This window comes from Gorilla gorilla, chromosome 18 (assembly GCF_029281585.2).
Source record: "Gorilla gorilla gorilla isolate KB3781 chromosome 18, NHGRI_mGorGor1-v2.1_pri, whole genome shotgun sequence".
Taxonomy (NCBI): domain Eukaryota; kingdom Metazoa; phylum Chordata; class Mammalia; order Primates; family Hominidae; genus Gorilla; species Gorilla gorilla.
Genome location: NC_073242.2, coordinates 79,803,537 through 79,815,390, shown reverse-complemented (window position 1 = coordinate 79,815,390; position 11,854 = coordinate 79,803,537). Strand labels below are relative to the sequence as shown.

Here is an 11,854-nt window from a genome sequence, read left to right as displayed (position 1 = left end):
CAAGACTCTTTCCACCTCTGTTAAAATGGATTCCCCAACTGAAATGCTCATCATCTCTGCCTTCCAAATCCTCCCTTCATGGAGGACCTAGTCAAAGTCCTTTACAGACATGTCTTCACAGAGGGCTCCAGCCCTCACTAATGACCTGTCTCAATCCACCACCCCACAGCCTCTTCCATCCAGCCTGGTCCTGGGTTCATGGAACTAGCGGTTGTGTTACTGAGCAGGTTCCAGGAAACATAGCAGTGTACAAGAGATGCCACACTCCCTCTGGCAAAAAAAAAAAAAAAAGGCAAACTAAAATACTCATTAGATGATCACTTACTTAATTATGGCTGTGGTAAGCCTCAGAAGAAGAATCTCTCTGAGCATGCCTAAAGGGAGGTTGGCCACTCAGGGAAGGCCTGTTTGAGGAAGTCACCTTTGAGATGAGATGGGAAAGATAACTGGCAGGCAGGAGTGAGGGGGAACACTCCAGAAATAGGAAACAGGAAAGTGCATGACCTGTTGAAGAAACTGGAAGAGGCAGAGCGCAGACAATGAAGGCACAAAAGAGCCTTGGGAGCCAAGGACAGGGGTTGTTCTCCATCCCAAGAGCAATGGGAAGTTTTGAAGGGTTTTGCAGGGAACATAACACTGGTTCTTTTTTTGTTTTTTGTTTGAGATGGGGTCTCAGTCTGTTGCCTAGGCTGGAGTACAGTGGCACAATCATAGCTCACTGCATCCCCAGTCTCCTGGGCTCAAGTGATCCTCCCACCTCAGTCTCCCGAGCAGCTGAGACTACAGGTACGCACCACCATGCCCAGCTAACTTTTCTCTTTTGAGTAGAGATGAGGGTCTCACCATGTTGCCCAGGCTGGTCTTGAACTCCTGGCTTCAAGTGATCCTCCTGCTTTTGCCTCCCAAAGTGCTGGGATTACAGGCATGAGCCACTGTGCCTGACCTAACACTGATTCTAAGCTGTCTTACGTAGTTCTCTCATTGCACACAGCAGGACCCTAACATAAAGCTATTGAATTGAATGGAGCTTTCCCCACGGAGGATGGTGAACTCCAGGTAACCTGCTAGGGGCATGGGACATAGAGTAACACACCGTCAGGACTCAAGGGAACCTGCTCAGTGGCACCGGTCATGGTTATTGACTAGACCCTGCTCCATGCTTCCAGTGCCTACCACGGGGTACCTCCTACTTGCAGTCTCTCCAAATTTGGTGTCTCTTTTATATCCTACTGCCTTCTCAGCATCTCCACTCAACACAGCCAAAAGCGAACTCCTGATATTCCCCACCACCACCCCCTGCAATCCCTCTGCACTCCCCATCTTAGTAAATGGCAACTCCCAGATGTCCATCCAACCTCCCATGGTTCCAGCCATTTTCCCACCAATCCTGTGAATATGGGCATTCAGAATGAACACCAGGCCAAGTGGCTAACTGGACCAGGTATCCACACAAGCAAGGATACGTCACAGGCGCTTTCTCCACAGTAGCCCAGCACAGTGTTTTGATCCATGGATAACCGGCTGAGGTCTTCCATCTCTGAGATGTGCTTATCTCTTAGGGAAGGGAAATTCCAAGTGCAACTGAACATTCTGTCTGAGGACTTTTACTCTGACCACCTAAAAGCTCTTTTTGATAAGATAAAGGGGATTACTTTAATCATCTTTAAACTAATCCAGCCGAACTATAAATCCATGCTCTCCCATTTGAGCTATTTGCTGGTATCAATGACAAATAATTTCTATGTTTGATTTTTAAAACACACACAGAAAGCTCTTTATTAAAGGGAACTTTCTGCTACATCTGGATCCCATTTTGGGCAGTTGATGCATTAGGGATTGTTCCATGTCCCAGGGAATCTTCCTCCTTTACGAAGGAGACACAAACGATGTCAGAAAAAGAGTGACTCATTCTTATAAGCTGCCCCAACTTCTATTTTCTGCCCCCTTTAATAAAGAAAGTGGATCCTTCCTTCATTCAACAAATATGTATTGAGCACCTACTATGTGCTAGGCACCTTTGTAGACTCTGAGGACACTGCAGTGAGCGTGGTTCCTGTTCTCAAGAAGCTGACATTCTAGGGGAGGGGAAAAATGACCATGCATCAGGTAGTTCATGCAGAGAAGACAATACAAAGGAAGGCAGGCAGTGGCTGGAAACTGCTATTTAAGTAGATTGTTCAGGGAAGGACTACCTCATGTAGGTGGCATTTGAACTAAGACTGGAAGGAAATGAAGAAGCCAACCATACCACCGTCTCAGGGAACAGTGTTCCCATAGGAGGGGAAAGGCGAGTGCAGAGGTCTGGAAGCAGCAATGTGCCTGGTGTCCTCAGCAATGTGCCTGGTATGCTCAGGGAACAGCAAAGAAGCCAGTGAGGTTGGAGCCCAGAGAACAGCTGTGAGTGGCAAAGGGGAGGCCAGAGAGGATACAGGGGGTCCAAGTCAGATGAGACCTTGCCTTTTACCCTGCACCAACAAGAAGTCCTGGAGGGTTTACATCAGAGCAGTAGCTGATCTGACTTATGTTTTAATAGGTTCATGCCTCAGGTCAAAGTCAGTAACAGGGAGACTGATGCAGTAACCCAGGCAAGGGTGGATCCCAAAGGGACCCCCTTGTTTCCTGGGGGTGGAAGCAGAGCAGGTGAGAGGGAGGGGTGCAGGGGGATGTGGACCTGAAGATATCGAGAAGTTGTTACAAAGCAGAAAGAGATGTAGCACTCCTGAAAAGAAGCATTTTCAGGGTGAGTGATCAGGGGAGTGGTGATGCTTAGGGGACTGGATCTGTGGATTGTTCAGGAAATAATAATAGGTTGGGATTAAATTTAGAGGGAAAAAAACGATCCAAGGGAAGCCAATCAAAAAGCCTGGATTGCCAGTCTTCCCTGCTGCGATCTCCGCCTGCGATTCTCCAGGGGAAATGTCCTTTATGACCTTATAGCTCACCTGGAACCCTCCACCTAGGGCCCGAGGCAGCACATCCTCTCGTGCCCGGGCACTTCCAGGCATTGCCCTGAGTACTGGGCACTTCACACACTGGGCTGGACCACTCACCGGAGTGAATAAGGAGGCTTGAAGCTGTCCTGGTACAACAATGGAATGAAGCGCTAGTCTCTGCTCAGCCACTTGGAATATGACTCCAACTCTCACATTTCTGTGGGGCGTATTCATTTCAGCTTTTTGTTTGGTGCTATGGGGAGGGAAGGGCCCTCAGACTGGCATCCTTTTTCTTCCAGGATGATGATGAATATTATGAAAGTCTGAGGCTGTTTTTAAAATTCTGCTCTAATACGTTGTTTTTCTGTGCATAAGAATTATGTATTCTTAGCTGCAAAACTGGAATCTGTCTGCTCATGGATAAACTTCTGGCCATGAGCATGTACCTTTCAGGTAACTTCCCTATCAGAGAAGCTTACAATCAAGAATCCTACTTCCCTAGTTCCCTACACAGGCCCAGGAGGCTTTTGGTGGTATCCGCTGGACTTTTGAAAATTAGGGAATTTCTCCTACTCTGAACTCTACCAGGAATCACATATCAAGATCTCAGTACCATCTCACCTAGACCCTCTTGACTTCTTCTTTCTCCATAATCTCTTTCTAGCTCATGTCATCCAGACTCGAGGGCCCCATTCTCAGTTTGTCACTGAGAACACCCACGCTATTATCTCTGGCTGTGACCTTTCCCACGAGCTCCAAATTCACACCATCTTTTGACGTCTCCACTTAACTTCTCCATTTCGGTGTCTCAAACTTGACAATTCAAAACAGAACTCCCTCCCACTTCCAAACTGGTTTCCTACCCAACTTTCCCAGGCCCCCAGTTTCTCAAGTCAGAAATCTGTGAGTCATCCTTGATGTTTGCCATTCCCGCATCCCTCCCATCCAACCCATTCGTAGGCTCTTGGGAATCTACCTCCAAAATGTCTCTGGAATCCATCCTCTTCTCTCCACCTCCACTGCCAACCGCCTCTCACCTGCAATAGCTCTGAGGCAGCCTCCCTACTTCTTCTGCCTCCCATCCCCACCCCTACATATTCCTGTCCTATCTCCATCCAGAAGCAAACAAGATCTTCTTTAACTGTAAATTGGTTCACATCTCCCCTGCTTAGAACTTTCCAAGGCCTTGACATTATTCCAAGATCAAGACCAAACTCTTGACTGTGGCCAGTGAGACCTTTCCTGAACTGGTCCTACCTACCTCTGCAAACCCATCTAGTGACACCTTTCCCTTAGCTTGCCTCCAACATAGTGTATTAGTTTCCTATGGCTGCTGCAGGAAATGACACAAATTATCCCCTTATAGTCCTGGAAGCCAGAAGTCCAAAATGGGCTGGAGCCAAGGCAGGCAGGGCTATGCTGCTTGCAGAGGTTCTAGGGGATAATCTATTTCCTGGTCTTCTTTGGCTTCTAGAGCTGCAATCCTTGGCTCATGGCGCCTTCCTCCACCTTCAGAGCCAGCAGTGTAGCATCTTACTTGGTGATCACATTTCTTTCTTCTCCGGTGTCATATTTCCCTTTGCTTTACATTGTCCTTTAAATTTCTCTTATAAGGAAACTGCGATTGCATTTAAGACCCACCCAGGTAATCCAAGAAGATCTTCCCATCTCAAGACCCTTAACTGAATCCCACCTCCAAAGTCCCTTTTGCCAGGTAAGGCAACATTCCCAGGTCCCGGGGATTAGGATCTACATATGTTCGGGAGTGACTATTGAGCCTACCATGCATACCACGCTCCTTCCCTCACCAGGGTCTTTGTACCTCTTGTCCCCCATTACTAGAATGCTCCCTTCTTCCCTCTCACTCTTTGCTTGGCCATATCTTTCTCATTCTTGGGGACACAGCTTACCCGGCACCTCCTCAGACAACCTGTCTCGGACCAGCCCCTTAACAGCCTGAAGACTTTTTTTTTTTTTTTTTTTTTTTTGATACGGAGTCTTGCTCTGTTGCCCAGGCTAGAGTGCAGTAGTGTGATCTCAGCTCACTGCAACCTCTACCTCCCGGGTTCAAGCAGTTCTCCTGCTTCAACCTCCCAAGTAGCTGGGATTACAGGCACCTGCTACCATGCCCGGCTAATTTTTGTATTTTTAGTAGAGACGGGGTTTCACCATGTTGGCCAGCCTGGTCTCGAACTCCCGACCTCAGGTGATCTGCCCACCTTGGCCTCCCAAAGTGCTGAGATTACAGGCATAAGCCGCAGTGCCTGGATGAAGACTTTTTCATGTCTTTTTCAACTGACTTGTTTTCTGCCTGCCTCTCCCTCTACCCTCACCTAAGCACCTTGAGGACCATGTCTGTTTTGTCAATCCACTGGTTGTCCTAATATAACTGGTTAATAAATCATTGCTGAATTTATTTATTTATTTATTTATGACAGTCTCGCTCTGTCGCCCAGGCTGGAGTGCAGTGGCATGATCTCAGCTCACTGCAACCTCCTCCTCCAAGATTCAAGCGATTCTCCTGCCTCTGCTGCCCAAGTAGCTGGGATTACAGGCGTGCGCTGCCACACCCAGCTAACTTTTTTTTTTCTTCTTCTATTTTTAGAGACAGGGTTTTGCCATGTTGGCCAGGCTGGTCTTGAACTTCTGACCTCAAGTGATCCAGCTGCCTCAGCCTCCCAAAGTGCTGAGATTACAGGCATGAGCCACCATGCCTGGCCTCATTGCTGAATGAATTTAAAGATGACAAATTGACAACCCAACACAGTGCTATGCAAATGGGCTGCTGTGTGTACTCCTCAGCGAAAGGAGACTCAACACCACCTTCCTCCTGATCTGCTATATCAGAAACAATGGTCTGGGCAGAACAGGGCACCAATCACAAAGAAAACCCATAGACACACTCCCATGCAGGGTCCAGGGAGATGCCACACCACCGAGTCAGCCAGACACAAAACCTTTCAAGGAAGTAGGATTTCACCTTGCTGGGCGACCCCCTGATCCCTTGCTTATTAAACGCAGCTAAGCATTATTTTAACACAAGGCCTGCATGAGAGGCTGCTTGCTGTGGAGAGCCAGCCATAAGTAAACCTTCTCCATCCTTCTCCTGTTAAAGACTCCCGGAGCCACTTTGAGGGAATCGAGGGGGGCCAAGGGGCCTTTTCACATGTGTTGCAGCCTTTTAGGCTAGGTACGGGGAGGCTCCTGCACAGCTGAAAACTTCACGGGGTTAAACTTTTCTAAGCTGAAGCCAAAAGTGTTTTGATTGCCTGGCTATTTTCTAAGAATTGCTTTTGCCTTAAGCTATACATTATCGGGTTGAAAACATCATTTTCCCCCGCTTCAAGTAGAAAATTGTGCTTTAAAATTTGACAAGTTTTAGTAATATTTTTATTTTTTATTTTATTTATTTATTTGAGATGGAGTTCCACTCTTGTTGCCCAGGCTGGAGGACAATGGTGTGATCTTGGCTCACTGCAACCTCCACTATTTTTAGTAGAGACAGGGTTTCTCCATGTTGGTCAGGTTGGTCTCAAACCCCCAACCTCAAGTGATCTGCCCACCTCAGCCTCCCAACGTGCTGGGATTACAGGCGTGAGCCACTGTGCCCGGCCAGAATATTTTTAAATGTTTGGTCACAAGGAAGATGGCTGTTTTGACTCAACAGTTTATTCCCCTCTGATTATTTACAGCATAAAGTTCACGGCCATGTTGTCTATAAGAGTATAAACTTAAGACAGTAAAACAAAGTGATCTATAAATATTAACCAGTTTTCACACATCATAATGTTTAAAATAATAACATTTGCACAGCATCTGACAATTTACAAAGGCTTCAACATGCATCATTTTGAATAATCCAGGAAGACATTTGCTTTGAAGGAACGGCCTAATTTTTTTTCCTGTAAACTTTCAATCCATAACTGTACATCCTAAAGCATTCTGGCACAAATGAAATGGAACTGCCTCTTGTGGGTCTATTTCAGAAGTCTGTTGTCAGAGTTCAGTTCACAGGCATCAACCAGAAGCCTAGTGAGGCCGTTTGAAATTCTGGCCCAGATTAATTTTTTAAAGCTGCATTTGGAGCTTTTTAAAGTAGAGCTGTTTCCAAAGGCTTAACTGAAGAGTAATTGATTTCACTGGAAATAAAAGTCCACATGTGATCCCAGCTGGAGTGTGGTCATATTTTTCTTGCAAACCTAGAATGTCTTGGGGAACAAACGGCTGTCACGTGTCCCCTTCCAAAAATGTCTTAAACACCGGAAAGGAGGGCAGGCTAAGGTGTAGCCCTTCCCACCCTGGGTGCCAGGGTTGGGGGTGCCGTAAGTGAAATATCAAAGCTGAGGTCACTAATATTCTGAATCTCAGCCTCAGAGGAAGGAGTGTGTGCAGGAGTCCAGGAGGAGGGGAGGAACCAGAGACGGGGAATGGCCTGGATGGATGAGTCGAGACATGGGGAAAGCTGCTTCCTGAATTATGTGTTCTGTGTACTCCTCTTCATCAGAGCAGTGGGAAGGGGTCTTTTGTGAGAGGCCGGGCCTCTCCAACAAAAGGCACTCAGTTAACAAGCACATCCATGGGCCCCACTGACCCACACGGAAGCCTGAGAGGATCAGCAGAGGCCAGTCCCATACTATGGAGGAGGGGCTGTCCTTGTACATCCTGGGATTGAATCTTGGGAAGAAGTCGATGGCAAAAGTAGGCTTGGGAAAAGTCTATCCTGGAGGGCACTGATGCTCCCTCCTCTGCCAGAATAAAGGTGACCTATGGTGTTCCCAGAAAACAAGTTCAGCCTTAGGCAGGACAGGGCTCATTTTGAAGAGGCTGCCAACACATGTCTCCCAGCCTCTGGGGCCCAAACTCACAGCTTGCTCACAAACAAACTGAGACGAACATCCTCCCGGAGACTTCAAAGCAAGAGTCTGGTGTCCCTGCAGCCGAGCTTGTCAACCTCCTCTAGAGAGAAAGTGTTCCCTCGGAGCCTAAAGCAGATCAAGTGAACAGAGGTTTGAGTGAGGACAAAATTAGAGCAGGGCTTTCAAACAAAAGCCTCCACTTTTTAAACCCATGCCTGGGATGGGCTGACTCTCTGGCCCAGCTGCAGTGTTTCTTGCAGGGAAGTCAGGGCTGTTTTTACCCTTGGCCAACCAGGGCAGCTCAGGAAGCATTCTGAACAAGGCTCCATGACTCTGCAGAGAGAGTCCACAACACTGCACCCAGCCAGCCACAGACTCCCCAAGGCCAGTGATTCTTTTTAAGGCAACAAGAGAATCTGTCAAGAATGCAATGAGCAAACCCTGGTGCCCTCCCAAGTTCCATCAACAGGCAGCAAATAACATCAGACCCCTTAAAATATCAACCTCATGTTGGCTGGTGCCCAGGACCCAGAATGTGATGTTTCTTAGGACTGTGCAATGGTTTCAAAAACAAAGAAACAGAAAACCTACACTTTGCCCAGAACCTGATGACATCATAGGCCACAGAGCTGTCACAATCATACAGAAGGAAAAATCTCTCCATCACAGCATAGATTTTTGAAGTCACTTTTACATTTTTTATTTTTTTAAGAGATGGGATCTAATTCTGTCGCCTGTGCAGTGATGCAATCATGGCCCACTGCAGCCTTGAACTCCTGGGTTCAAGGGATCCTTCCATCCCAGCCTCCCGAGTAGCTAGGAACTACACCGCACCCAGCTGAATTTTTTATTTTTTGAGAGACAAGGTCTGGTGTCGAACCTCTGGCCTAAAGTGATCCTCCTGCCTCAGCCTCCCAAAGTGCTAGGATTACAGGTGTGAGCTGCCACGCCCAGCAAAGCTTTTGTTTTTAACTTCATCATTTGATATCTGCATTCGCTGCAGCCTTGATGTGCTTTTTGAGAGAAGACAAGGCCTGCATATTTAAAGCAAGGGTCACAAGCTTATGCGAATGAGTTGCCAAAGGGTCCTGGTGTAAGACAATAGGCTTGGTGGATCTGCAGTCAGCCAGAGTGGGTTTGCCCATCTGAGAAGACTCAGCCCTTCTTGTACTCTGGTTAACTACTGGAATCATGAATGGGCATCCAGAGTTCCCAGCTCTTTTGAGAAAACCCTGAGATATAGATTTTCTATAGGAAATTTCCTGGCTTTTAAACATTAGTCTCTAGCCCAGTGCCTGGAACATATATAGTAGCATTCACTTATAGCACATTAGGCCAGGGAAAACCTTTACTTACTGTCTGAGAAATAGATCCCTGGAAACAAGAAGGACAAATCTTTGAAGCTGTGGCTCAGCAGAGAGAAAGTCTACAACACTGGACCCAGCTGCGCAGACTCCCAAGGCTAGTCATTCTTTTTAAGGCAATGAAAGAATCTGTCAAGAATGCAATTCTTGCTTTTTTCAAATACATGAAAGTCTATGGCTTTAATTATAGAGAATTGGAAATACTGTGCAACCTGTTCCTAACCTGTGTAATCTCCATTCAGAACCGCAGAAGGTCTGATCCAATATCCTTGACCTGTGAAGGCAGATGCAATTTCTAGGAGGGCGGGAGCTGACTTTTCTTTTCATTCTTCAACCACATCCCCATTCCTACACTATCTCATAGAACAGAGAAGTTGCTGAATAAATAGTCAAGGTTTAAAAATGAAATCATTGCTCCCTACTTAAAGATGTAAAGACTTCTTTCTTAGGCAGAGAATCAGATCCTTCACATGCAGAATCATTCTCACTGAATGGCAGAATCAGAAGGGATCCTCAAAATTCTGCCATTCCTCTCTCCCGTCACCCCATTTTACAGATAGAAAAACTGAGGTTCAGAGAGCTAAAACAGGCCTGCCCAGGGGCCTTACCAGACTTCCAAGATGGTGTCATTCCTTTCAAGGGCCTGCAGGAGGGCTTCTGCCCCTAAGTAGGTGATGCAGTTATTGGACAACCTGGAAAAGAAGATACAATGGTGAGCTTCAAGGATTCTTGGTTTTCCTCTTGAAACTGTCCAGTTAAAGAGACTGCAGGAGTTAGCCAGTCTACTGAAGCCCACCTGTCCCTTAGACACATCCTGCTCATGTCTGAGATTCCCAATGAGCTCATCAACAAAGGCTCAGTACCGTCAGTGAAATGTACCCGTCTCTCTTCCATTCACTAGATGAGTTTATCAAATTAAGTAGCCACTCCCTTAGGATAGTGGTTAAGTACCTGCATTTTAGTGCTAGACATCCTGGGTTTAAATCCCACCTACACCACTTCTTTTTTGATCTCGAGCAAATTAGTCCCAATCTCCTCATTAGTAAAATGGGCCTAAAAGAGTACCCGTGCCATCGAGCATAAGAATCTAAATTGTGATGGGTGTAAGCAGGCTCCTATTCACATCCACCATCCATCTCCTTGTGGCTTGGGTCCTGGGCCATTAAGTCAGCCACCAGTCCCCCATTACCTTCCCACACTCTGCTTGCTGGGAAGACCCACCACTCTCTGCATGCCTAAAACACTTGCACAGTACTTGATATGGTTTGGCTGTGTCCCCACCCAAATCTCTTGAATTCCCACGTGTTATGGGAGAGACCCGGTGGAAGGTAATTGAATCCCATCCTGTTCTCATTACAGTAAATAAGTTTCATGATATCTGATGGTTTTAAAAAGGGGAGTTTCCCTGAACAAGCCCTCTTCTCCTGTCTGCTGCCATGTGAGATGTGCCTTTCACCTTCAGCCATGATTGTGAGGCCTCCCCAGCCACATGGAACTGTAAGTACAATAAAACTGTTTCTTTCATAAAGTGCCCAGTCTTGGGTACATCTTTATCATCAGCATGAAAACGGACTAATACAGTACTTAATTGATAGAAAATAACCAATGAGCAGTAATATTTCCATTTTCAGGGGGGTATTTGAGGGCACAGAGACAGAGATTAGAGAACATATGAGGTAGCTGACAACAGGGAGGGGAGACAGGATAGGGCCAGGGACAGCAACAGAGGAGTCATGTGTTTCCCATGTTGCTCTTTTGGTTATAGCTTTGTCTTCCAATAATGTCCACTCCAGGTCCTCCCCCTTTCCCACAATTTCAGGAATGTCTTAAAAGTTGACCCTAAGGCAATGCCAATTGTAATTGCCAGTATTTGTTGAACTTCTATTAGATTGGTTCAAAAGTAATTGCAGTTTTTGCATTGTTGAAATTTGCCATTTGATATTGGAATACATTCTTAAATAAATGTGGTTATGCTATACATCATTTTAATACACAATTCTCACTTTATGATTTTTTGCTAATGACTTAATACTTTCTGTTTATTTTATATTTATTTTAGATTATGAAAATGATGTTAGACAAAAAGCAAATTCAAGCAATTTTCTTATTCGAATTCAAAATGGGTCGTAAAGCAGCGGAGACAACTCACAACATCAGCAATGCATTTGGCCCAGGAACTGCTAACTAACGTATAGTGCAGTGGTGGTTCAAGAAGTTTTGCAAAGGAGATAAGAGCCTTGAAGATGACCAGTGTACTGGCAGGCCACCAGAAGCTGACAATGACCAATTGAGAGCAATCATCAAAGCTGATTTTCTTACAACTACTTGAGAACTCAACATCGACCATTCCATGGTCATTCAGCATTTGAAGCAAATTGGAAAGGTGAAAAACCTCGATAAGTGTGTGTCTCATGAGCTGAGTGTAAACCAAGAAAATTGTCATTTTGAAGTGTCATCTTCTCTTATTCTACACAACAACAGCGAACCATTTCTTGATCTGATTGTGACGTGCGATGAAAAGTGGATTTTATACAACTGGCAATGACTAGCTCAGTGGTTGGACCGAGAAGAAGCTCCAAAGCACTTCCCAAAGGCAAATTTGCACCAAAAAAAAAGGTCATGGTCACTGGTGGTCTGCTGCTAGTCTGATCCCCTACAGCTTTCTGAATCCCTGCGAAACCATTACATATGAGAAGTATGC

The 11,854-nt window shown here is 46.0% G+C and overlaps 1 protein-coding gene across 2 annotated transcripts in view; it reads right to left on the bottom strand.

Moving 5' to 3' along the window:
- Positions 1-6,586: 6,586 nt before the first annotated feature.
- Positions 6,587-11,854, bottom strand: part of NOD2 (nucleotide binding oligomerization domain containing 2) — a 45,472-nt gene continuing 40,204 nt past the window's right edge. For both annotated transcript variants that reach the window (XM_019011413.4, XM_004057636.5), the window contains exons 11-12: positions 9,762-9,845; positions 6,587-7,915 (exon numbers count right to left, since the gene is read on the bottom strand). In XM_019011413.4, the coding sequence (XP_018866958.3) occupies positions 7,843-7,915; positions 9,762-9,845 (157 nt within the window). In that variant the 3' untranslated portion in view covers positions 6,587-7,842. The remainder of the gene's footprint in view (positions 7,916-9,761; positions 9,846-11,854) is intronic.